General features: G+C 57.7%; 2 protein-coding genes across 5 annotated transcripts in view; both read right to left on the reverse strand.

The window, feature by feature from the left end:
- The window catches only part of MRPS24 (mitochondrial ribosomal protein S24), a 43,082-nt gene extending 16,807 nt beyond the window's left edge, over nucleotides 1-26,275 (reverse strand). For 2 of the 3 annotated variants that reach the window (XR_013967616.1, XM_080817895.1), the window contains exons 1-4: nucleotides 14,326-14,346; nucleotides 13,935-14,005; nucleotides 5,787-5,819; nucleotides 5,559-5,597 (exon numbers count right to left, since the gene is read on the reverse strand). Coding sequence is in view for 2 of the 3 variants with exons in the window: in XM_080817895.1 (XP_080674021.1) it covers nucleotides 5,559-5,597; nucleotides 5,787-5,792 (45 nt within the window). In the remaining variant the exon portion in view is untranslated. Of the gene's footprint in view, nucleotides 1-5,558; nucleotides 5,598-5,786; nucleotides 5,820-13,934; nucleotides 14,006-14,325; nucleotides 14,347-26,260 lie in introns of those variants that run through there. The other variant, XM_080817896.1, reaches the window with a different exon arrangement.
- On the reverse strand, nucleotides 810-26,404 carry LOC308351944 (up-regulator of cell proliferation-like). 2 transcript variants are annotated; one of them, XM_080817892.1, is made up of 6 exons: nucleotides 26,261-26,404; nucleotides 14,326-14,352; nucleotides 13,935-14,005; nucleotides 5,787-5,819; nucleotides 5,559-5,597; nucleotides 810-3,925 (listed from the first exon to the last, which is right to left on the reverse strand). In XM_080817892.1, exons 1-6 carry the CDS (start codon nucleotides 26,272-26,274, stop codon nucleotides 1,356-1,358), a joined length of 2,754 nt encoding a protein of 917 aa, XP_080674018.1. In that variant the 5' UTR covers nucleotides 26,275-26,404; the 3' UTR covers nucleotides 810-1,355. The 2 variants fall into 2 exon arrangements, with proteins under 2 accessions (XP_080674018.1, XP_080674019.1); XM_080817893.1 differs by lacking the exon at nucleotides 14,326-14,352 and having other exon boundaries at nucleotides 26,261-26,384.
- Between the last annotated feature and the right edge of the window lie 31 nt (nucleotides 26,405-26,435).

The following is a 26,435-nucleotide window of genomic DNA, read 5'->3' on the forward strand; positions in this document are numbered from 1 at the left end:
TGAGCCAGGCTCCCAGGACACAGGAACGACACTCTGAACATCGGGGGGCAGCAGCTGTGGCGACCCGGAGCTCCAGGAAAGCGGCCCAGGGGCTCACGGCTCACGAAGGGGCTCCCATCCAGAGGGCTGCCTCGCCGAGTCCGGCAAAGAGGGGGCAAGGACCGCGGAGAGGGTCCTGGTCACCAGAGAGGGCCCGTTTCCCCAAAGCCACAACACACAGACGGAAGGAGCCCCCAGGTTTCCAGACCTCGCAGAGTTGGGGTTGGGCCCAGGGACTGCGGGGTGCCCCCCAGGCTCTGTGAGGCCAGCACGGGCCAGGATTCAGTCACAGCATCCAGGAAGGAGCTCGTACGCAGCCAGAGGCCACGGACGCCATCAGGAAGAGAGCCTGGCCCTGAAGGGCACGCCACGGGCCAGCTGGGGTTGGCCTGGCAGCTGTGGGGGCCTGGGGGTGAGCCATGGGCCAGACAAAGGCCACAGCCTGCCCATCCGTCCCCCGACCCCCGAGGTGTATGGGTGTCAGTGCTCTAGGCCTCCCTTCTCGTCTGCAAGGTGGGACGGCCCAGGCCGTGCCCGGCGTTACTGTGAAGAAGCCGAGTCCCACTCCTGGGAACACCTGCAGGGTGGAGCTCTGCTTGAAGTCGGGGGAAAGTGGGGCATTTGTGAGACCCTAGTCTCGGGCGTCTGCCATTCCCAACCTTCCGTCCCGCACCCCTCCTCGGACACTGTGATCCTCTTGGAGGAAACAGGAAAATCAAGAGGAACCTGCCCGTCACCATCATTTACACATTCATTCATTCCTTTCTTTTAACAAACATTTATTAAGTGCCTACAGTGTGCCAGGCCCCTTGCCAGGCCCCGGGGGACAGAGTGGGGTCACACACAGCCCTCCCCTCAAGGAGCTCACAGCCTGGGGAGGGGCAGACTCGGGAGCTGGGCAGGAGGGACGCGCTGGGCTGAGTGTGGTGGAGGTGTAAACAGACGGCTGCAGGGGGACGATGTAAACAGATGGCTGTGGGGGACAGAGCAGTCGAACGGGCAGGACGGAGTCGCCAACGGCCTGCCCCCGCTTCCTCGGGACAGCATCTCGGCTACGCTCCAGGGGCACAGAGAGGGAGCCCGGACACAAAGCGCATCACTGCCGCGTCGTCCCCCCGCCAAGGGCCACTCTGCTCCTGAGAGCGCCTCCGACCCGGGCTGCGAGGTCGCCTCCTTCCTCAACACTGTGTAGGAAACTCCAGGCCCCCAGCTTCCGCTTCTCTCCCTTCTCGCACAGGTGGGCCGCCAGCCCCGCGCAGGCTCCGGGCACGGCCCCGTGAGGACGCCGGCCCTGGGACGGGCCTCCCCCCGGACACTCAGAGCCGCCTGACAAGCTCAATGAGCTGCTGGATGTTTTTGTTGGGGTTGGACAGGCCATTCCGGATGTTCTCCAGAAGGCATCGCTTTAACTCAAAAATGGCCTCACTGTACGCCAGGCTCACCGCGGCCATGGGAGGCACCCCGTGCCACAGGCCTGGGATGTGCCAAATATGCTGTTTCCCAGGGTCACAGAAGGCCAGGCCCGCCAGCGTCCGCATGCCGCCGCCCGGTCTCTCCGTGTGCGCCACGGCCCTGCCCGCCTCGCCGGGCGGATCCAGGAGCGGCCTCCTCTCGCGCGGCCTGGGCCCGGGGGCACACGCGTCATGAAGGTTCTGGCACACGAACTGACAGTTGGGCACGCGCCCCGTCTTCTCCAACCTCAGAAACGCGTGCACAATGGCCGGCGGTATGTCCCTGGTCTCAGCTAAGCTGACCACGGTGACGTTGCTCAGCCCCAGGAGCTGCGTGGCCAGGGAGGCCTCCTGCTCGAACCTCTCCCCGGCCGAGGCCAGGGCCCCGCCGATCAGGCCCCCGGAGTCTATCACCAGGATGTGGTCGCAGCCCAGGTCCTGGCTGAAGCTCTCGGCCACCGAGACGAGCTGCATGAAGGCCCCTCGAGGCCCCCGGCCCCGCCCCGTGGCAAAGCGCAGCCCGAACATGGTGTTGAGCAGCGTGGACTTGCCCGTGCCTGGCACGCCCAGCGCCGACAGGACCACCAGCCGCGGCCTGCGCTCTAGGCGCGCGTGCAGCTCCCGGAGGAGCCCCGTGACCCAGCGCAGCGGGGTGCTCAGCGCACTCCCGTCGATCAGCTCCACGGGCAGCCCCTTCAGCAGCAGCTCCAAGGCCAGGCCCGGGAAGTGGGCGAAGCGCCTCTGCGCGGCCGGCAGCTTCCCTGCCTCCACCAGGCAGCTCTCCGCCTCGTAGAACTGCCCCATCTCCCGCAGGAAGTGCTCCACGCCCAGGGGCTCGCCGGAGTCCGCGGCCCCACAGTGTTTCGGTCTCAGCGCGAGGATGGTCTCCGGAGGCTGCCGCGGCCTGGGCGGGGCCACCCGGGCCAGCCCCCACTCCATCCACCTCAGGAAGTACTGCTTCTCGCCCGGGGCCGGGCCGCTGATGCCCGAGATGAACTCCTGCAGGCCCCCGGCGGGCTCGTGGCCGAGCTGCTGCACCCGCAGCTCCAGCAGCCGCTGCCTCAGCTCCTTGTCCGGGGGGTCCCCGGCCCACTGGGCCTGGCACAGCTCCTTCTCCACCTGCGCCGCCTTCCTCCAGGCGTCGCCCTGCAGCCTGAGCTCGTCCCTGCGGTAGGCGTCCGCGTCCTTGATCCTCCTGGTGATGCGCTCCGCCCGGTCCCTCGCCCGCTGACACTCCTCGCAGTCCTCATCCACGCGCAGGCCCAGCTTGCGCGCCGCGTGGGCCATCTCCTCCACGGACAGCCTCCGGCAGGGGGCCCGCGCCACGTGAGCCACGATGGCGCGCACCCTGCGCACGAAGCCCGCGCTGTCCGTGCTGCTGACCTTCACCAGCACGTGCGAGTGGTCCATCCTGAGCACCGGGATGAGCCTGTTGAGGAACCGCAGGTTGGCGTTCCGCTTCCCGCGGTACGGGCTCAGGATGAAGTAGTACTTCGTGGCCGACCCCTTCATGGAGTACAGCAGCTTGTACTCCTTCTTGCTGATGTTGTCCGTCAAGATGAACACGGCGGAGGACACTTCGGTCAACAGCTTGAACTGCAGCCAGTGAGACCCGATGTCGCCCCGCAGGTTCAGGAAGGCCACGGGCTCCGGGAAAACGTCCAGGTCCTCCCGGCCGCTGGGAAGAAACCAGGAGACCTCCACCAGCCCGTCTGCGATCTCCCGAGGGTTGGTGCCCACGTTCAGGTCGCGGTGCCAGAAGCAGTCCCGCGGCCTGTGGCCCGGGCCGAGCACGGCGTTGAGGAGCTGGGACTTGGAGTTGCTGCTGACCTCCATGCGCACGAAGGCAAAGGCGGGCGTCCGCGACAGGACCGCGCTGTCTTCGCGGAGGCCGCCCACCCCCCGCGGGGGCTGCGTCCACCACGTCCGCACGACACCCCGCAGGGCCCAGAGCAGAAATGTGTGGTAGTGGTTCTCCGAGTCAGGCAGGACGAGAGGGAGGGCGAACTGGCAGAGGGACATCTTGTGCACGATTTCTTGCTGCAGGAAACTGTCCGAGGACAGCAGAAGGGCACAGAGAAGGTCCAAGGGGTTCACGGGCGTGTCGGGCGTTGGCAGCTCAGAGAAGGAGTAGATGTCGGCGGCGAGGTCGTCGGCCGCATCCCAGTAGATGATCTCCTCCTCCATCCGGCTCTCCTTCTCTGCGGGCCTGCCGTCCGGGGGCGCGTCCAGCACCACGGCGGTGCTCCGGGCTTCGGAGCTGAGAGCCTGCAGCTTCCTAAGGAAAGTCCAGGGCAAGTCCCTGGGGGCCTGAGGGGCCCGGTTCCTCACGCTGTCGCTGCTGATCTGCAGGGAGTCCTGGAGGCTGAGCTTGTGGGCCTGGTAGGTGTCCAGGCCCAGAAGCGACAGCATTTCCTGCAGCCTGCTCCTCTCCACTGTGGGAAGAACAGAAGACGTCAGCGCTCACCCTGCACGTCGGGGCCCCGGCTGGAGGTGGGGAGGGAGACGGCATCCTCCGGGAAGCAGGTGTGGGCGCCCGGGGCCTGCCTGAGGCCAACAGAGGCCAATGCAGCCAGACCCAGGAGATGTTAGCAAAGAGAAAGAAGAGGACACTCAGGGGCCGCGTTTAAGGATTGGGAGATGCTGTGAAAAGGTCTACATGTCTGGGTTCTCTTGGAACCTGCGAGACCAGCTCCGCCAGGCCCACCGTAACCGTGTGCAGCGTGCAGCCGCGCACCCGCATGTGGGATGCCCGCCCCTCCCGTGACCCTGTGCCCGTCCCCACATCCTGGGCCCAGCAGCGGGTTTCCCCACGCCGTCGCCAGGAATGTCCCACAGGGGACGTGGTCCCTGAGTCACTTGGATCTTCTAGGTAATGTTCTCTTCCTTTTTACAAATAAGTTGGGAGGATTTTTAAAGGGAACAGTACGTTATTATTAAATCCAGTCACAGAAATCATAGCTACACGACCCTTGAACAAATCGGAAGCCCACTGTGTGGTTTTCAGCGTTACCGTGGCAACATATGTGGCAGACGGGATCAGAGGCCTTCCAGCATCGTCCACACAGTACGAGTTCCTACGGGCACTAGGTTTCGCCCGCGATCCCCGTTCCTGGCCATGGTCACACTGCACAAGTTAGTACACTCTCAGTGTCACCTACGTGAACGGTTTAAACGCAAATCCCATGGAGGTTCGGGATCATCTCCATTATGAAGCCGCGCGCCCACTCCCACAAACCAGGGAGGAGTCGCGAGACAGCCCCCGAGCGGGACCCGGCCCTGGGGCACAGGTGCCCGAGCAGCGGGGGACGGCCCCGAGCAGGAGCTGGCGCTGGGCACAGGAGTCTCCTCCCCGAGGGCCCTGCGGGCAGCACGCGCCACCCGGCACAGGGCTGCAGAACCTGCCGCCGAGACGCGAGCGGCGCGGGGACACTGGGGGCGGGACCCTTCCCGCCGCTGCTCCAGTTCCCAGCGTGGCCTGAACGGCCGGGGCGTGGCCTGAAGGACCGACCGGGGCGGGGCCTGAACGACCGACCGGGGCGGGGCCTGAACGACCGGGGCGTGGCCTGAAGGACCGGGGCGCGGCCTGAACGACCGGGGCGCGGCCTGAACGACCGGGGCGGGGCCTGAACGACCGACCGGGGCGGGGCCTGAACGACCAGGGCGTGGCCTGAACGACCGGGGCGCGGCCTGAAGGACCGGGGCGTGGCCTGAACGGACCCGGGCGTGGGTTCCTCCACCCACACGAGAACAACTGGTTTCGTCCTTCCAGCAGCAGCAGTGACACACGCGGGGAAGAGCCAGAGCAGGGAACCTCTCGTGCGCTCCGGCCCGGCGCGTGAGCCGCGGCGGGAGCGAAACCACGGGTACAGGCCAGGGCTGCCGAAACCCGCCCGCTCTGGGAACGCGTCAAAAATCGGGGCCCTGCACCTGCCCCCGCAAAGACGCTAGTCTCCATCTCCTCCCTGGGGGGTCAGAGGTGGCGCACAGGGCCAGGGACGAGAGGGGCTCTCACAGGGCGGGGCCTCCTGCGACAGGACAGGGAGCCGGAGCGGAGAGAATGCGTACCTGCTGGGAAGTCACCGTCCTGAGCCTCATTTGCACCATCTGAAAAAGCAAAGGAAAGTGACGCGTCAAGCAAGTCAGCGCCTGAGATCAACACAGCGAAGGCTGAACCCGCAGCCCCTTCTTCTAAGGCAGGAACTTCTAAGGGCTCACGATATGCGCCCCCGTCACACCCCCCTTCCTGCGCCCGTCCCTGGCCGGTCCCCGCCCTGCCGTCCCCACAGGACTCACAGTCATCTGCGTCCATGTCTCTCCATTCCAAATCTGCAAGAGAGCACACACACGTTGACTTTTGTCAGCCAGCTAAGACCTTTCTTCCTAAAGTCTCGAGTTTACTTTAGTGTGGGGACGGGCTTCAGTTCTTCCTACATAAATTTCTGTTTTCCAAACCCAAACACAACAGAGTAGCGACAGCTACATGCAGGACAGCAATTTGCTCCAGAACATATTCCTGTAAGAATTTACTGAAGTTTCTGAAAATAAGATATAAATAAGTTCACGACACTTACATAGATTAATCTTGGATTTTTAGAAACTATTTAAAACATAAGTCAATGTAAATTCCTTGGTTCAGTTTCAAAATTGAAACATTTTTACTTTTTTAAAAAATTATTTATTTATTTATTTGAGGGCAGAGAGTGAGTGAGCACGGGAAGGCGCAGAGGGAGGGGGACAAGCAAGCGTAAGCTGAGCGTGGGGCCCAACATGGGGCTTGATCCCAGGACCCTGAGATCATGAGCTGAGCCAGCACCAAGAGTTGGACGCTCGGCTGACCGAGCCACTTAGCTGCCCCATTGTGCACTTTTATATTGTTCTGACTTCTGATCCAAGTAAAACTATCATCTAATCCAAAATGAAAATTAACATGTTTTAAAGCTTATGAATTGAGAAAAGATTCTGATATTTTCAGATTAATTCCTCTTCTGATTTCCATATAGTCAGGCAGATAAACAGATGTTTCAAACAGTCTTCTTTGATGGGGTCTCTGGAGACCGACATGAGGAACAAGGGAGAGAAACAGGAAATCACAAGAGATTATTCACACACATCAAACTGCAACATCGAGCAATAAAAGATTATTTTATCCAAAGTGGAGAAAAGACATCAGAAGAATTTTTTCAAGGAATTCAAAATGCCCTCCAAGAAAATACAGCAGTTAAAGGAGTGGACAAGACAGGGAGAAAAGCCCAGAACGGGCTGCAGGGAACCCTGAGAGCAGAGGTCAGGGATTAAATCTCAGACCCACAGAGGTCGAGGCCTCGCCTTGTTAGGGATGGGACACAGCCCTGATGGGACCGGACAGATTACAGATGATGGCAAAGATGCCCGTGGCCAGAGGGTCCGCCTCTCGAACTGCGGGAACCACCGAGGGGCAGGAGAGCCTCGTGGTCCATGGGCAGAGACGGCTGGGAGCCTGGGTTGGCACCGGTGGGCAGCAGAGGACACAGCAGGATTTCAGGTGGGGACACAGTAGAAGCGTCCTCACCAGTACATGTTCTTGGTCTCTCTCTGCGTGACAGTGGCCACGCAGTGGGGGTGAGTGGTAGTGGGACTGTGGTTTGCCCCCGCAGGTGCTCACTGCCCCTTCAAACACCACCTCCAGAGAAATGTCCATTTAGGTCCTCTGCCCATTTGTAAATCACATCGGTTTCATGGCGGAGACCAGGAGCTCTCCGGATACTCTGCCTATTAATCCCTCATCAGACACAAGGTTGGCAAACACTGTCTCCCATTCTGCAGGTGCCCGTTCTGTGCCGTAGAGAGTGTCCTCCGCGGCCAAAATGTTTACCTTTCCACGCAGTCCCGTTTGTCCCATTCTGTTCTTGTGGACTTTTCTGTGGCATCACCTCCCGGACGTCACTGCCGCATCCAAATGCATGAAGCTTCTGTCCAGTGTGTTCTTCCAAGTGTTTTGTTGTTTTAGGGCTTACATTTAGGATGACCCTGATCCGTTTTTGCCTTAACTCTTGTCCATAGTGTTGGGTAAGAGTCTGACTTCAATACTTCACATGTGAACATCCAGCTTCCCAACACCATGTGCTGAAAAGACTGTCCTGTACCCGGTACTTGGCACTCTGGTCCAAAATCACTTGAGCACGCACCTGAGGGTCCGTTTCTGGGCTATTTCACGGGTCTGGACGCGTGTCTGGATGCCAGCGCCACACTGTCTTGACTGCTCTCGCTCTGCAGTAGGCTTTGACGGCAGGAGCGGTGAGTCCTCCGGTTCAGTACGTGCTGCCGAAGCGAGCACAAGTCCTCTGGTTCATTTCTTCTTTCTCAGGACTGTCTTGGCTCTTCACGGGCCCTTAAGATTCCATGCGAAGGACGGGCTTTTCCTTTTCTGCAAAATGCCACTGGCTTGCTGATGGGCACTGCTATCAGTCTGCACATCACGTTGGGTGTCACTGACACGGGACAGTTGGGTGTCCCATCCATGAACATGGGATGTGTTTCCAGCTGCTTTTGTCTATTTTAATTTCTGGCAGCAACCTTCTGTACTTTCATTGTACGAGTTTTTCAGCTCCTTGATTAATTCCTAAGTGTTTTATTCTTTTTGATGCTACTGGGAGTGGAACGTTTTTTGTGATTTCTTCTTCAGTGTCTGTAGAAATGTAACTGATTTTCGTGTGTTGGCTTTGTATCCTCCCTTGGCTGAATTTAATTATTAGCTCTAACAGGTTTTTGTGAAATCTTTAGGATTTTCTACACAAGATGACATCACCCGCCAACAGATCATTTCAACTCTTCCTCTCCAGTTTGCCTTTTATTGGTTCTTCTCCCCCAGCTGCTCTGGCTGGGGCTTCCTGTACGAGGCTGGGTGGGAGCGGTGAGGGCAGCCTCCCCTTCTCGTTCCTGATCTTAGAGGAGAAGCTCAGTCTCTCACTGCCGGGGGCTGTCCACGTGTGGTTTCGTCATGTGGAGGTGGCTTCTATCTACTACTTGGTTCCTACTTGGAAGAGCGTTTTTTATCAAAATAAGGGGGTAGGGAATTTGATCAAACGCTTTTTCTGCATCAACTGAGATCATCCTTTATCTTCCCCTTCATCTCGTTGACACCACTGAGGAGTTTTGCATCAATGGTCCTAAAGGATGTTGGTCTATAGTTTCCTTTCTTTTGTCCGACTTTGGTTATGGGGGTTGTACTGGCGTCAAGAGCGAGTTAGGAAGTTTTCCCTCCCTTCAGTTGTTGAAGAAGTGTGAGAAGCAGAAATATTTGTCGAATTCACCAGTGAAACCTTCAGGACCAGGGCTCCTCCTTGTCGGGAGACGCTTTATCACAGATTCAGTCTCCTTACTAGTTACGGGTTTACTCGGACTGCTCATTTCTTTGTGATTGAGTCTTGGTAGGTTTTATGTTCCTGGGGATTTGTCCTTTCCATCCAGGCTAAGCAATTTTTTGGCATACAATTACTCACAGTAATCTGTTATAATCCCTCTTACTTCTGTAGAATCAGTAGTAATGTCCCATGTCCACATCCAATTTTAGTGATTTGAGTACTCTCTCCTTTTTTGTCAACGTAGCTAAAAGTGTGTCAGTGTTGTTGATCTTGTCCAATAACCCACTTCTGGTTTCGTTGATGTTCTGTACCACTTTTCTACTGTCTCATTGATCTCTGCTCTAATCTTTATTATTTCCTCTGTTTCCAGCTGTGGGTTTCATTTGTTCTTCTTCTAGTTCCTCAAGTTGTAAAATTGTCGTTGTTCTCATTTGTCTCTAAGTATTTTCTAACTCCCTTGAGATTTCCTCTTTGATATACTAGTTAGAAGTCTGTGTTTGGTGTCCACAATTTAAAAACATTTTTCGTTTTATGCTATTGATTTCTAATTACTTCCCACTATGCTCACTTTGTCTGACATCTGTCTCCTAACATCTGTGCAGACTTCGTCTGTGGACCTGGTGGATCCATGCTGGAAAGTGTCCTGTGTACACTTGAGAAGGATGCGTGTGCCGGGGTGAAGTGCTGCTTCTGTTCGATGAGGGTGGGTTACTGTGTTGTTTAAATCCTCTGTTCCTTTCTCGTCTTCCGACTGGTTGTTCTGCCATTATTGCGAGTAGGTATTAAGGTTCCCAACTGAAGCTGTAGAGCTATTACTTTCTTCAATTCTATCACTTTTTGCTTCAAATATTTTGATGGTCTGTCACTGGATGTGCAAATGTTTAATTATATCTTCGTGCTGTACTGAGACCTCTATTAATACACAACATCCTTGTCTGTCTCGAAAACGTCTTTATGTGCATTCCGTTCTGTCTGGTATTAGTACAGCCACTCCTTACTACCCAAGGGTTACTGTCTGCACGGAGGGACCTTTCTCTATCCTCCCACTCTCAACCCGTTTGTATATTCGGCTCTCGAGTGAGTCTCCTTAGACAGCATATAGTGGGATCCGTTCTGCCCATCTCTGTCTTTTCACTGGAGACAGCAATCCCTTCCCATCTGAAGTAATCACTGATAAGGAGGCATTACTCTGTCAATGCACTCTTGGTTTTCCTATGCCCTGTTTACATACAAAACTCTGTCCCCTGACATTCTGTCGCCACGTGTTTGGGTGCTGACATCACAAATCACAGCTTCATACACTGACTGCCCAGAACATGAACTGATAATTCTGTCAAAGCATTAGTCTCAGAAGTTAGAGAAAACAAGATGTGGAGTTACGAACCAAAGTTGCAGTGATACTAGATCCACATTTTTTGTTTTTTCTTTAAATGAATTAGTCTTTTAAATCATTAAGAAATCAGAAAGCACAGTTATGAGCCATCATTAAAATTGTTAAATTAGCTATTAAAACTGCCAGGAATTTCCCCTTACTGAGATCTTTGCTTCTTGAAACGGCTTCAAGTCCTTCTCTAGGACCCTTTCCTTCTGCCCACAGGTCTCCCTGGAGCACCTCCCGCAGGTGCACGGGTCTCCCTCTTTTGTTCCCCTGGGAGTGTTTGTTTCTCCCTCACTCTGGGAGGACATATTTGTGGAATATAGGATTCTTAACTCACAATTTCTTCTTTGGTTTAGCACTTTAAATATATCTGCCTGCGGCCTTGCGGCGTCTGAAGTTTCTGACTGAGAAATCGAGACATGATCTTGGAAGCCGGGGGTATGGATGGCCTGCTGCTCTGCTGCTTTCTAGACTCACGCTTTGTCGTCTGAAGATGAGCTTTGACACGTCTCCGTGCGGGTCTCATCTTACCTGGGGTCTGCTGAGCTTCCTGCACTTTCTACTCGTGTCTGTGTAAGAAGTTCTCAGCTGGGGGGCGCTCAGGTGGTTCAGTTTTAAGTGTCTGCCTTGGGCTCAGGTCATGGTCCTGGGGGCCTGGGATCCAGCCCCGCATTGGGCTCCCTGCTTCACCCTCTCCCTCTGCTGCTCCCCCTGCTTGTGCTCCCTCTCTCACTGTGTCTCTCTGTCAAATAAATAAAATCTTTTAAAAAAAAGTTGTTGTTCCTGGACATCATTTCTTCAATTTTCTCTTGCCCCTTCCTGTCTCCCTCTTCTCCCTCTGGGACGCCCACAACAAGCACCTACTGATGGCATCCGACAGGGGCTCTAGGCTCTGTTCGCTTTTCTTCAATCTTTCCTTTCTCTGGTCCTCAGCCTCCAGACACCCCATCTTCCCATCTTTAAGTTCACTGATTCCTTCTCCCACCGCCTCTTTCTGCCTCTGAACCCCACGAGTGAGGTTTTCATTCTGGCTACTGTACCTTTCCTTTGGTCTCTCAGGCTTTCCAGCTCTTTACCGATGCTACGGTTTTGTTCACATATCACGTTCTTGCCTTTCTCCACACCTTCCTCTAGATCCGCCAGCATCTTCAGGACCATCGTCGTAAAGTCTTCGTCTGACACGTGTGCCGCTGCGTCTTTTCAGAGACAGCTGTGGGTCAGTTACGCTCCCGCCCTGAGCGGGCCGGACCTCCCTATCCCGTGCGTCTCCTGGGATTCCGCTGCTGCACACCGGACATCTGAATCTAATAACGTGGTAACTCTGGAAACCAGGTTCCTCCCACCTCTCCCGGGGCTTACTGCTTTTTGTTATTGTCTTTGTCTGCGGGATCGTCGGAGGCTCTCTCTGTGCCCGGGATCAAACGGAGGTGTACAAGTTAGGTCCTCCCAGGTCTTTTCTGAGACTTTCTTTGGGAACGCACAGTCACTTTCTAATTTCCCCATATATGCAGTTGTCTCCCCAAAGGGGGAAAGAGCAAAAAGTTCATGGGAGGCAGGACACTGGCCTGGAAATGCCCTGGAAGTCACTTCAGCTGGAGGGGGAGGGGCTGGCAACCATGAGGCCCCCTGCGTCTGCACCTCCGTGACCAGAAGCGGCACAGCAGAGCTCCTGGTACCCGGACAGGGTTCTCTCTGCCCACGCCGGCTCGTTCCCACCCGCTGTGTGTGCACGGCTGCCTGCTGCTCGTCCAGGAACGGGAGACCGGGCACTGATACCGTGCCGACGGATAAAGTCGACCAGATTAGCTGGAAACTTACTCTCCACGTCTTGCCCTGTAAACTGCAGGGCTCCAACCGACTCCAAAGGCGCAGCACAGGTCACGGAACCTTCCGGCCGGGGCAACTGTCCAGCTCGGGAGCCAGGTTCCCGGTGCTTTCCATGCTGCCGTCTCCCCAGAACCCTCGCCAGTGGCTTTCTAAAACCTCCTTTCAAGGATGAGCTATGAGGTAACCGGCGTCCTCAGACCTGAGAGAAGGTAATACACTCCGTAGGACGACTGTACACGGCACAGCTAATCCGCGCTTTCAGGAAGTGCGAACACGCTTCTCCTCGGCAGGGGCGGGTGGGGACAGGCGTCCTGGGGGATGACGTGCCCGGCTTCCTCGTCCGGCGCTGCTCCAAACAGGTCCGTCCCGCTTGTGAAACGCATCAGGCTACACGCTGGTAAGATGGGCACTTTCCCACTTGCCTCTCAAGCGTCAGTATAACTTTTCCTTTTGAAGGGTTTGCTTTCAGTCTTACTAACAAAACACGCCACAGAGGAAGTCACCTACCTCAAGAAGAAAATTTCTAAAAAATAATTATGGGCGGGCCCCTGGGTGGCTCAATGGGTTAAGCCTCTGCCTTCCGCTCAGGTCATGATCTCAGGGTCCTGGGATCGAGTCCCTCGTCGGGCTCTCTGCTCCGTGGGGAGCCTGCTTCCCCCTCTCTCTGCCTGCCTCTCTGCCTACTTGTGATCTCTCTCTGTCAAATAAAGAAATAAAATCTTTAAAAAACATTAATAATAATGACGGGAGGCTTCTTCACTGGAGACATAATGAAGATGGAGCCTGGGGAAGCACCAGAGCGTGTCTGAGCCTCAGTTTCCCCAAGCAGAACAAAGGACCCCGATAACTAACCCCACGGCAGCATCCAGGGAGGAGACTGTGTCCCCGGAGCCCACCCCAGCTGCCCCCCCAGTCTCCCTAGAGCAACACTCTCACTCCCACAGAACTGTCTGTGAGGAAGCAAACATTCTCTGTCTGCGCCGGCCGACGAGCACCGTGTGCCTCGCTCCTCAGCACCAGAAATACTGCTAGTGTGGCTCAGCGGCGCACTGTTTACTACTGCTCAAATCTGCACCACGTGCCCGGTGGCTACCATACCACCCAGATCCTGAGAAAGTGAAGGGCTTTGGCCAATTACTGCCACTGGACCCCAATTTTACTGTGAGGCTTGCCCTGGCCATTAATCCCCCCAGCGCCCACAGTCTGCAACGTAAGTTCCAGGAAGACGAGGCATCGGGGCCACTTTGTTCACCACCGTTTACTACACTCACAGCACCTACTACAACGCCTGCTCATTAACTGTTCAGTGAGCATTTGTTTAAGTGAATAAAATAAAACAAAATTTGGTTAATCCAAACACCTTTGCGTATTTTTGTGGGACTGTCTTTGCCAGACACTATTAAATCCAACAGGACTTACTTATTTTCTGAAGTGCCGAATTAAGGACAGATCCAAAACAAGTTTCTAAGAGGAAAGATGTGTGGAATGTGGCCACAACCCGTTAAAGCTGAAGTCATGAGGGGCAGCCACAGACCTGGCCCCCAGATCCACGGAGACGGAGCCCACACGAACCACAGCCAGGAAGAGCACAAGCCCCGGCCTGCCCGGGACAGGCCCAGTTCACAGCCGTTGTCCCAAGTCAACACTCAGGAGTGCCCAGGTCAGAAACTAGACAGTCGCCCTAAGCCAGACCCGAGGTGACAGTTGTGACGCACTCGGATTGTGATGATGTGTTCCTGGTAAACTGCGGGATAATCACCGGTGTGAAATGAATCCTCTTAGGAAAAACCACAGCCTTCAGCCCTGTATGTCTGTGGCGTGTGCTCCCCTACCCCGGGCGTTCCGGAACCCAGAACCCGCCCCAGAGCTGCAGGACGGGCACCAGCCCCACACTACCTGCGATGGCCACCGCTGTTCGTCTCTCAGATGCTTTTATTTCTGGGGCCACTTCTCCCAAATCTGCGCGTCTGAAACAATTGCAGAAGAAAATTGTCATTAAAATAATGAAGTAATGCTACAAACTGAATCTATCTATTAAGTTAGCTGCATATCAGAATCTCTTGGGGAGCCTTTAAAAACTACAAACCCTGGCCACACCCCAGACCACCGAAACCAGACCGGGGGAGGGGGGGCAGGCCTGGGCATAAAAAACGGCTCCTAGGAGCAACCCCGAGGATTCCCATGTGCAGCTGCCGCCGAGAAGCGCCCGTCTGGACAGACCGGCACCCGCCGCCACCGCAGGCCAGGGCACGACTCGCCGCTCAAAAAGACATAAAAATATACATACCCTTTGACCAGTAATTCCACTTCTACCCTAAGGAAATAATTAAGATTTAGTTACAAAGGTGTTGATGTCAGCTTTATACATAATAGCGAACAACGGGGTGCCTTTTAAAATCAAAGTCCAATTACGGGGAAGTACCGTACAGGCTCGGCCTGCAGCCGTTAGAAACAGCATATTGATTTCATTTTGTGGACAGAAAGATGCTGGATGACGTTATGGGATGACGTTAATGGCATGTATATGAGTGGGAAGAAATACATGAATATTTACAGTGAGAAAATGTACAGTATGATGACATTTTAATGAAATTGTGTGTATTTATGCATTCGTCCATAGGTTTTTAAGGAGATCTAGAAGGACGGCTCATCAAAAGTTAATAGTGTGGGCAGGAAGGGGCGATCCTGAATTCTTTTAAGCTGATTTGGTAAATGTAGTCCGTTTAAGAATAAACTATTTTAGGTTTATTATCAGAATGAGTAAACGTGTTGATTTTATCGGGAGCCACGCACCACTGTTGTAGAAGGACGTACGAATGTGGGAAGAAGGTGGGGCACCCGGGGGGCTCACGCGGTGCAGCGCCGGACTTTAGCCCAGGTCACGATCCCAGGGTCCTGGGAGAGAGTCCCGCAGCATCGGGCTCCCTGCTGAACGGGGAGCCTGCTTCTCCCTCTGCCACTCCCCTCCCCCTGCTTGCACTCTTTCTGTCTCTCTGTCAAATAAATAAATAAAATCTTCTAAAATCTTTAGAAACAGCAAAACAAATATGGAAAGAAGTAAGAGGGGACTCCCAGGGCCAAGCTGGAACCCGAGGTGCAGCGTGAACACGCGACTTCCACCCACGTGCTTGTGTACAAGCCCATGCGTGTGCACACTGGCGTCTACACACATGCCTTCCAACCAAAGACTCTACAGAGGAGCGACGAGCACACCAAGCGCCCTTTAGCCCCTTGCACACTAAGAGACACGAGGTCTCCTTGGAGAAATGGCAGGTGCCAGACCTGGGGCAGGGAGAGAGTAAGAGGGGTCTGAGCATCTGATTTCAGAAAAGAAGGAAGTGCTCGGGGCGCCCGGGGGCTCAGCGGGTTAAAGCCTCTGCCTTCGGCTCAGGTCATGATCTCAGGGTCCTGGGATCGAGCCCCGCATCGGGCTCTCTGCTCAGTGGGGAGCCTGCTTCCCCCCCGCCCGCCTCTCTGCCAACTTGTGATCTCTTTCTGTCAAATAAATAAATAAAATCGTCAAAGAAAAGAAGGAAGTGCTCAAAAAAAAAGCTAGGGCATGCCTAGGAACACCGGAGCTGGCAAGTCCAGGGCCATCAGGCTCGGACGCAATAAATACAGCAGTTAGTGAGAAGCTGCTGAGAGACGGGAGCGAGGGAGTCCACACGGGTGATAAACAGGCAAGCTGGGGGCGGGGGGCTTATGACCATCTGACGTGTGGCAGCGCTGCCGTAGGACCGCGTCCTTCTGCAACCCTCCCAACCTCAGTGAAGGTCGGCTCAAGCCGGAAACGCCAACAAATGCCAACTCTGAGAAGACCGTGCGGACCGGGAGCAAGGTGCGGCCCAGTTCCAACGCGGCTCCTCGCGGAAGCTCCTCCGGTGCCAGGAGAAGAGCCCTAGCGATGGTAACGCAGGCCCTTGGGGAGCCGGATCGGGGACGGGTGACGCAGACCACCACTGTGTGCCCAGCTGCCCCGCCCAGAGAGCGGGACAGAAACACGAACACCGCGAGGCGGGGGATGGGAAGTGAGAGCGCGAGCGAAAACACCAACGAGACCGCACTCCGCATAGGAAACCTGTTATTTTTATAATTTAGCTCTAGGTACCAACTCTTTTCATAAAAAATGTAGTAATAGTGGGTGGCAGAGACATGCGTTTATTCTGTCCTGTTTGCGTTTCTTCACGCAGAAGGAAGCATTGACTGATTAAGACAGAAAGAGCGACAAGAAGGACACAAGGAGCAGGGTCTGGGTCAGAGAGAGACATGTGGGTGCCCAGAGGACACTGGTTCTCTGCGGCCTCTTGCACTGCGCGGACCCCGAACCCTATGCAAGGAGCCGCACAGACACAGCGACCCAGCTCCCATTTAATTCTGCAGCAAAATATATGAAATCCACCCTCCCGGGGGGAACCCCGGAGCCCCCACTGGTTCTTCCAGCATGTTCTCTGGGTGCCTCGTCCTCCGCCCGCCGCGGTCACTGTGTTCGTGGCTTTCAGCCCCTGCCCAGTGCACAGCACTAAGCAGCGCTTGGACACTGACGCTGATTAAAAAATGAGAAATACTCATCGCGTTTGTAGTAAGAAAAAAACCCCTTAAAAAGAGACAACAGGACAACAGGTTAAAACTAGCCCCAGAGCAGAAGCTGCCTGGCCTGGCAGCCGCACACACATCACTAGCCGCCCACCCCCAGCACACGGGCTCCCTGGACAGGGGCTGAAACCCAACCCACCGCTTCCCACGCAGGAGAGCACGCAGGTGACCGTGTCGCAGGGACGGGCTGAGCTTGCACGAGCTCATCCACGCGCACACAGAATTCTGCCCGGCAGCAGCAAAGGCCAAGCACAACCGCGTCCCTGAGCTGTGGCCCCGGGCAGGACCCAGCCTGGCAGGGGACAGCAGAGGCCCAGCTTTGTCCCGTGCTGTCCGCTTGACGATGACTCCACCTGCAACGCTCGCACGGCCTGAACCGCGCCCAGACCCCAGAGCGGAAACCCTGGCCCCCAATATCCCGGATCTGGAGAGGGGGCCTGTGACATCGGGTCTGCGTCCCTCTTTCTGGCACGCAGCCCCTAAACCTGAGTTGTGCAAGTACCTAAGGACGGGGGCGCACTGCCCGGGGAGCCAACTGTGTGCTTGGCATTTTCAGTCCCACCTCCCCCCACGTCCGGGCATCAATCCCCAGTCACCGGTGGCCAATGAGTCCAGAAAGCGCACCCGCACCACGAAGCCCCCATCAGACCCCGAAGGGACAGGGCTCCGAAGCTTCCGGTCAGCGCACGCGAGAGCCGGTGAGCAGCTCTGAGAGGGCTCGGAGGCCCCTGCCCCTTCCGACAGACTCGCCCCGTGCACAGCTCCCCTCGGGCCGTTCCCGAGCCACATCCTTTAGAAGGGTCATCTGGTAACGAAAATATTTCCCTGAGTTCTGCGAGTCACGCCGGCAAATCACGGAACCCAAAGCGGGGTCACGGAAAGCCGTGATTTACAGCCTGTCGGCCCCACAGACAGGTGGTAACCCAGACTCTTGCCACTGGAATGCTAGGCTGGAGCTGCTCATGGGACACCCCCCCTCCCCCGTCTGTCGCCGGCAGCCACAGCACGGCAGCGTCTGTAGCGGGGGTGGGAGCTGGCGGGGACAGGACTGACGGACAGGACAGGACGGAGGACGGAGGCCTCAGGACAGGACGGGGACCTCAGGAGAACCCAAAGCTGCCCACACGGCCATCGGGGTGTCCAGCCTCCAGGATGGTGGGAACCTCCTGTCGCTGAAGTAGCCTGGCCCGCGGGCCTCGTGATGGCGCCCTGAGCAGACGACGGTGAGACCCAAACCATCCTTGCCCGACACCACCCCGCCGGACTCACACATGAGTTTTCTGGTTCCCTCCAGGCCCATTACTTCTAAAACTCAGAGAGATTTTAGGGGACTTGCGCTTGTAGCCAGTAATCACAAGAGTCCTGACAATCAGACGGTCCGCCCGCTCCCAGCCCAGCCCTGGGAGTAACAGCCGCGCTCCCCGGGCTGCGGGCAAGCCCGGGGGGCCAAGTGCGCTCGCCGGGGCCCCGGATGCAGCCCCGGGGGCTTTCAGCAAAGCAGGCTTGCAGAACCACTAATATCTTAGTATCTTTTCTGACCCCCAAATAAGACAAATATAAAATACAGAAAAGTAGAAAGAAAATGCCTTTGCCATTTTGAAAATGACTCACCATGTTAACCAGTCCTCTCCCCGTCTCGTCCAGTCACGTTGCTGTCGCTCCTTCTGGCCACTGACTCTAGCCTCCGGCTTCCCTAAGGCCCTCTGTCCCCTAGGCTGAAGGGAGCCCCGCGGAGGGGTCAGTCTTCTCGTGTGGCGCGAGCACGGCGCGGAGCCAGACATGGAGCCCAGCTCAGTCCCACCAGACACTGGGTGCATAGAGACCCACCGCGGTGCTGACCAGACCTGGGGGTCTCCGCACACGGACAAGGGGTGACCTGCCCACACTGAGCGCCCCGAGCATCTAGCGGCTCTTCCTGACTAAGTCAGTGAGCGCACGGTCCGGCCTGTGCCCTTCGAAGGCTCCCTTCGGGCCTGCAGGGGCAAGGGGGCCTGGGCAACTCGGCGGCCTCACTGGCCGTGTCTCCCGGGGGGCACGGCAGGGCATCCTGTCCTCGTCCGTCCGCCCAGCAGCTCAGGCTGCGGGACTTTTCCACCTACAAGTCCCCCAGCACCTGGGGGTTCCGATTCTGGGACCACGATGTTCCGGGCTCGGACCACAGAGACACCGGCCCCCGCAGAGCTCAGGGCCACCAGACCAGAACGAACTGTCCAACCCTCGTGAGCAGGACTGATGCCCAGCGACAGACCCAGCCCCTTCAGCAGCTGGTGCTGAGGACACAGAGAAAACCACCCCAGACAGGAGGATGCGGGACAAACAGGGCACTGGCCCCGACCGTCATGCAGCCGGCGACAGACGAGGAATTGCTTTGGATAATAAAAGGTCTGACGGGATGTTTGCTGTTGGATGCCAACAGCTTCGAAGACCCACCACTTACCCTCCTGCCCCGCGCCTACGCCAGCCGACAAGAGAGCCTGGGGGCCCCCTCCTTCGGCACTGGCGGGACCCCCAACCCATTACCACCCCGAAACAAGATAAAACCTGCAGCCAAGTGATCTGCCCAGAAAGCCCACTAGACGGTACTGAACTTTTTAAACCGGCCTGGTGTGTGCTGTGGGTTGAAACGTGACCCCTGAAAAGATATGTCCAAGTCCTAACCCCAGTACAGCGAACATGGCCTTGTTTAGAAATAGGGTCTTTGTGGGGCTCCTGGGTGGCTCAGTGGGTTAAAGCCTCTGCCTTCGGCTCAGGTCGTGATCCCAGGGTCCTGGGATTGAGCCCCGTATTGGGCTCTCTGCTCGGCAGGGAGCCTACTTCTGCCTCTCCCGCTCCCCCTGCTTGTCTCTCTTGCTGTCTCTCTCTCTGTGTCAAATAAATAAATAAAATCTTAAAAAAAAAAAAGAAATAGGGTCTTTGTAGATGTGATTAGTTAAATTAAGATCAGATGATGGTGGGCAGGGTGGGCCCCCGATACAACCACTGGTATCACAGGCAGAGGCAAGTGTGGGCAGATGCGCAGGGAGAAAAACAGGACAGCAGAGTCACGGCGTCTCCAGTCCCAGGATGGCCCAGGATCGCCGGCAGCCACCAGAAGCCAGCAGAGGTGGGAGCACACTGGCCCTCAGAGACTCCGGGAGGCACCCACCGGCCCACACCTTCGACTCCCAGCACCCGGAACTGAGGGGATCCTCACGCCATCCAGCGGCATCTCCAGCCACTGACACGGCAGCGCGTGGCTCCGGGCAGGGGGATGGCCCCTGCCTCTGTCTGCGTCTCTTCTCTGCTTCTGGTACGGACACCGGGCGCTGGGGGAGGGGAGGGGAGGGGAGGGGAGGGGAGGGGAGGGGAGGGGAGGGGAGGGGAGGGGAGGGGAGGGCCCACCCCACCCAACCCAGTCTGGCCTCATTTTACCTCATCACATGGGCAAAGGGCCTACTTCCAAAAATGGTCACATTCACAGGTACCAGGGGTTAGGACTTCAACATTCGTTTGGGAAGGGACAGGATTCAACCCGGAACAACCGCCAAGCCCAAACCAGAGGCTGTCCCACAGCGGCAGGGTGACTGCGCAGTGGCGGGCCTGGCTGAGAAAACGTCGGCGACAAGGCTGCCCCACAAGGCACCGGGGCAGCGGTGGGGGACACAAGAGAAGGTCAGATGATACAGCACAGGTAGGACACAAGGACCCTGCAGCCTGGCAGCGTCGCCCCCACACATGCTGGAGCGTGTAGGGAGCACGCGGGAGCGCCTCCTGCTGCCCTCCTGCTTTTCTGCAGCGGGAACCCCTCGACAGCACAGGGGAGCCTGCACCCCGAGAAAGACGCACACCCCCTGGGACAGCCCCTGGCATCAGACACTGCTGTCCCCGCGGTGGGCCCGGGGCAGCCTCAGCCCAGCACGGCAAGCTGAGCGTCTTCCCAGGACAGGGACGGCGTGTCCCCACAAGGCTTTGTCCTGGGCTCCCACCGTGTGGGCCACTGAGCAAGGGGAGGCGGCCTTAAACTCTGCCTGATCCTCCAGGAGCCTCCACTAGAGCTGGTCACAGCCGTGGAGCACACCCGGACAATCTCTGGGCCAAGGCTGGCTGTCCCCTCCACCGCCGCACACCTCCTCGGGTCACCGTGAGCGTCTGGAGAGATGCGCAGGGGAAGCAGGTTCATACAAGGCAGCCAGTGTGCGCGGTTTTACGCGCACGTTACTCCCTGCTGGGAAACTCCCTAGGAGTCGGGGAGAGCTCCGAGAAGCACACCACTACCCAAGTTTTAACCAGAGCCTGGGCTGGGACGCAGGGGAATGGACCGCTGCGGGTATGGGGCGGGGGGCTCCCGGAGCAGGGGGCACCACCGGAGAGCGCGGGCGCAGGTAAGACTGAGCCTTCCCGGCCGCAGGCAAGACTCGCTTCTGCTCCGGAGGGTGAGCTGAGCGCAGATGACATGCTTGTCTGGCACTGGGACAGCGAAGGTGGCAGGGTCAGCCCCGGGGGATGGCAGCCTGGGGGCAGGGGGGGCGGGGGGGCAGCCCCGAGGCGCCCACACAGGGTGGGGCGGAAGCCACGGGCAGGTGTGAGAAAGCCAGAGGTGGGAAGGCTGCAGGCGGGCGAGCCCGCGGCTGGCGCGGCCGGGCTGGGAGCCGTCGTAAAGGGACTACTTGTGTGTCCCCAGCTCCCCAAATTCTCCTCATTATGGCAGGCAGTTTTCCGGGTCTATTTGCAAATAAAATTATCAAAACCCTGCTGCCACCCCGCAGCCCAGCAGAAGGTTAGAGAGGCCGGGGAAGGCTCTTACAGATGCATCCACGTTGAAAAACAGGTAAGATGACTCTGTGGAGAAACATGTGTATAACAACAATCGGGAAAATTCGGAAAAAGAACAGAAAGAGGACAAAGCCTGCGGAGAGGAGAACACGGGGACGGGCGGCCAGAAATCAAGGCTGTGGGCCTGGCTCACGAGAGGCAGCTCAGTCACAGAGACATGGCTCCCCAGTCAGCCAGGATCCTCGGCTCCGGCCCAGGGGCTCCGTGTCTGGGGTCATTCAGGCATAAGAACCTGGGAGAACAGGGCCGCCTGGGGGACTCCGTTGGTGAAGCGGCTGCCTTGGGCTCAGGTCATGGTCTCAGGCTCCTGGGATCAGCCGGGAGCTGGGAGCTGGGATCCCAGCTGATCCCAGGAGCCTGCTTCTCCGTGTGCCCCCCCCCCCCGCCGCCGCGCTTGTGGACTCTCTATCTCAAATACATAAATAAAATCCTTTAAAAACAAAAAAAAACTTGGAAAATAAAGGCAGATCCTGGCCACTCGCTTCTCCAAAATGAGTACCGACCAGACTTAAGGTGCAGACTGGAAAGGAAACAACACCCTGAAAGGAGACGTCGAAGCCTAAAACTCAGAGTCAGGAAGGCTTCAGAGTCACAAGGCAAGCGCAAGGCTGAGGAAAAGTATTCGTAACACAAATGACAAGGGCTCATTTCCTCCACACACAAGGAACTACAAATCCATGAGAAAACACCAAGAAAAGGCCTCTCCAAAACACATTTTGGGCTTAAAACAAACGAGGGGACATAGCGCCCTGCCGTGCCCGGACTGCGACCGGCCTGCATCTCCACCTAAGTCCCTTTTCTGCCTTTTGAAATCTGTACCATGTGCATATAACTCGTTTTTAAAAATAAGGCAACTGGGGGCGCCTGGGTGGCTCAGCGGGTTAAGCCTCTGCCTTCGGCTCAGGTCACGATCTCAGGGTCCTGGGATCGAGCCCCACATAGGGCTCTCTGCACAGTGGGGAGCCTGCTTCCCCCTCTCCTCTGCCCCTGCTCGTGTGCTCTCTCTCTCTCTCTCACTCTATGTCTCAAATAAATAAACACAACCTTTAAAATAATAAAAAATAAAAATAAATACAGCAACTAACAATTTCACAAAACATCACAACGCAGAGAGGCTGACAGAACGAGCCCAGTGAACCAGGCAGGCAGGTCTGGGAACCCCAAGTGGGAGCCAGGCTGTGGCGGGAGAGCTGAACCCCCCCAGGAGGCAAAGGCCAGGATCCGCTCCTTCGCCACCAAATGACAGGGTCAGGAGAGCGTCCTCGTGGGCAGGAAGGTCAAACACGGTTAAGACGGTCCTCAGTACTCGTAAACGTCTGGTGCATGGGGGGGCACCCTCAGCTGCTAGGAAGGCGGGCGGGCCTCTAGGACACTCACTGACCCCCTGCTTGTCGGAGGGCAGGCCTCACTGGGGTCCTTCCAGAAACGAAAATCTGAGGGGATGGCGATGGCGAGGCCCTGATGGCAACCACAGGACCAAAGGCCCTGGGACGGACTTGGCTGAGGAAACACAAGAGGTCAGGCAGGAAGTGTCCATCTTTAAAGATGAGGGGAGTGAGGATTCCTAGTTCTTACCTCAGTAATTCCATCAGACGGGCGAGACTTTTCAAGTCTAATGTCGGGTGTTGGGAGGCGCAGAGAGCCCTTCAAGTCCCGGGGTGGGGGGGAGGCAGTGCGACACCCCCCAGCCCCCCGTGAGGACACTTCAGTAGGATCAACTAAAAGAGACAGGCCCCAGGCCCCAACGTCCAATGCTTGCACACGTCCAGAGGGAGAGGCGACGTGCAGCATTATTTCACGGAGAAAACTAGAAACGCTGGGGCTGCATAATGGGGCCGTGCTGCACAATATTCCATAAATGTCAAAAGTTAGGGAGAGCTGGTCCTCGTTCTGACCCGCGGAGAACGGAAACCGCCCCACCGCGCGAACCAAGCAGGCCGCGGAGCTGCCTGTAAAACCCCAACAAACACGTTGTGCGGACGGCAAACCTCACGATGTCTATCTGACCGGAACAAAGAAAAAAACTGGGGTGAGGGACAAACAGAACCTGGAAGTGCAAAGGAGAATGTCAGACTGCTCGCCTAGCTGAGACGGGCAGGGGGCTCCCCAGCTGTGTCCGGAAGGCTCCCTCTGTCAGAGTACAGCCCAATACACCACGCCTGCAGAAGTGGTATCTGCGGAAAATCAGATTACGTTTGGTTTTTATTTTGTTTTATGGCTTTTTGTTTTTTAAATTACCTACCATTAACGATCTGAAAAATGGGGGCACCTGGGTGGCTCAGCTGGTCAGTCAGGCGTCCGCCTTCGGCTCAGGTCAGGATCCCAGGGTCCGGGATCCAGTCCTGGTTCAGGTTCCCTGCTGGGCAGGGGGCCTGCTTCTCCCTCTCCCTCTGCTGCTCCCCCCAGCTCATGCGCGCACGCGCTCGCTCTCTTTCTCAAATAAATAAATCTTTAAAAAAACGATCTGAAAAATGTATTTATTGAGCCCAGGTACTCCAGGCTTGTGACCCGTACTCCAGGAGGGTGTGGATGGAGGTGGTGAGGACGCTGAGTTGAGCCCCTCCAGATGGGCTGTGGACCTGGTCCCAGCAACACACATGCCAACCCCCTACACCATGCACCGCTTCAGGGGACACAGGAACCCCAGAAGCCCACCAGTGAGTCACGGCCCCCAGGGTTAAGAACCTCTGACTTAGACAACATTTCAAGCCACGGAAGCCATGGGGCAGGGAACAGGGGCTGGGATGAGCACACAGGGGCCACATAAGCTGTGCAGCCCTGACACGGAGGCACAGGGTACAGGAGACAAGCCTGGAGGCTCGCAGGACGTGGCTCACAAAAGCAGGTCCCCCAGCTCCGTCTCTCCTGCCCCTCCAGGCTGCTGTCACAGGGACTCCCCCTCCAGGAGCGGTGGGCAGGGAGCCCACACACCGGGCCAGGTCCCACAGTCTGGCCCAGCAGCCTTGTCTCTATGTAGCCCCAAACTCCACTGGACTGTGGGTCACCTGCACCGTATCTTTCCCTTTGAGGCCTTGCTCCTGGCCAGGCCCTTGTGCCTAATGCCCGGCACATCAGTCAGGGCCTCCCCTGTCCTTCCCAGCTCCCCCACAGTGATTCACAGAGGAAAGAACACCAGAGTCAGAGGCTCCTCCGTGCACAGCCCAGCAGACATCAGAGACCCCACCCCGTCCCCGCCCCGAAGCTCAGCCTTGCTCCCGCAGTGCAGGTCCGCCAGGCCGAGCATCTGCGGGTCAGCGGAGACAGGCCAGAAAGTCGAAGGAAGTTGGGTCTTCTTGGCTGGACTCTGCCCTACCAGTGAAACCGGCGGTGTACACAGGTCAGGGTTACACATGGACCTATGGACTGTCCCCAAATGCATACGTGCCTTAGTCATACGCCACAGTGCACAGTTCTCTCTGTAAAATGGAGCAGAGGACACTGAAAGTTCTGTGACCTCAGCTTTCCCGTGAACACGCATCACAGCGCCACAGCTGAACACCACCCTCAGACTCGTGGGGTCACTCACAACAGAACGATACCAAATTGACACGAACGCCACCTACTACAGGGACACCGCGTAGGGCCTGCGGGCTCATAGCAGCCCACCATAAGGCCACCTCTGAGCCAGGTCTACTAAGTCGTGTGTCTGGACGAAAGGCACCATCGCATCAGACAGGCCTCAGGACAGCCCCACACGGGCTTAGACGTCTGGCGGCTGCCTGGCCACCCCGCCTCCCCCTTTCCTGACGAGAGAGGCAGGGACAGGGTGGGACCTTGAACTCCTGTTCAGTCAGTCTGGCCTTCTGAGGGATGGGCCAGGTGTTTATTCTATTTATGAGCTCAAAGTACTGGGTACTTCGTGACCAGAGCTCCCCAGACTGGAAAGCCTGCAGGCAGGTGGGAATGCCCATGACTCCGCTGGGGTCATGAAGGCCGTGGGCAGTGCCAGCTGGGGGGGGGGGGGGCGGGGGCACAGCCGAGTCTCCCCAGTGAGAGGCCTGGCTCCGGCCCTCTCCACCCCAGAGGACCTGCTCCCACGGCCACCACCTCCGAGACCCTCCGGATGCGCAGTGGTGCCCCGAGAACCTCACGGGCTGAAGTAATGACCTTGAGACTCATTTCCCTCCCCTGTGGACTGTCATTTCCAGCTCGCATGACTAGTTAGATTATGGAAGCAAAAACTAATTATAATTAATGGCTGAGGTTTTATTTTGCAAGAAAGGATTTTTTCAAAAATGACAAGCTCGGCGTGTGTCACCATGTTTTCCTGAAGGCAGCACATTTTAGCGCCGAGGCCGAGGCCGTGGAAGACGGTGATGTCAGACCGGGGCTGCCCCCCTAGCGGCCCGCGGCCCGGCCGGCCCGTGTCCCGACCCGCAGCCCCGGCCTGGCGGGCGCGCGGCCTCCCCCTGCCCTCGCGCGCGACCTTCGGGGACCCTCGGGCTGCGCCCCCGGGGGAGAGTCCGGCGTCCGCTCCCCCGCGAGCAAGTGGAAAACAGCTGCGCAGGGCAGGGCGGGGGCGCCGGCCGGGCACCGGGCGCTCGGGGCCCAGCGGCTCCCAGACCCCCGGGTCGCGCCCGCCCTCCCCGCCCCCGCCCCCGCCCCCCGGCCCAGCCCCGCCGCCTCGGCCCGCGCCCCCCGCGCCCCCCGCCCGGCCGCGCTCGCCAAGGTCGGCGGGAGGGCCGCGGGGCCCGGCGGGCGGGGGTCCGGGCGGGGGCCTGCGGCGGGGGTCGGGGGCCGGCGGCCGCACCTGCACCCGGGGCCCCGCCGCGCGGCCCGCAGCCCCCTCTCCGGCGCGGCCCCAGCGCCGCACTCACCCGGGCGACGCCATCAGCGCGGCGAGATCTCCGCGCTGCCGCCGCCTCCGCTTCCTCCGCGCCGAGCGCCTCCGCCGGGGAGGGGCCTCGCGCCGGCCACGGCCACCCGCCCGGGCCGCTCCGGGCGGCGGGGGCGCGCGGGGGGGGCCCTGCTCGGGGAGGGGCCGGGGCGGCG

Source organism: Martes martes, assembly GCF_963455335.1.
Source record: "Martes martes genome assembly, chromosome: 11".
Lineage (NCBI taxonomy): Eukaryota > Metazoa > Chordata > Mammalia > Carnivora > Mustelidae > Martes > Martes martes.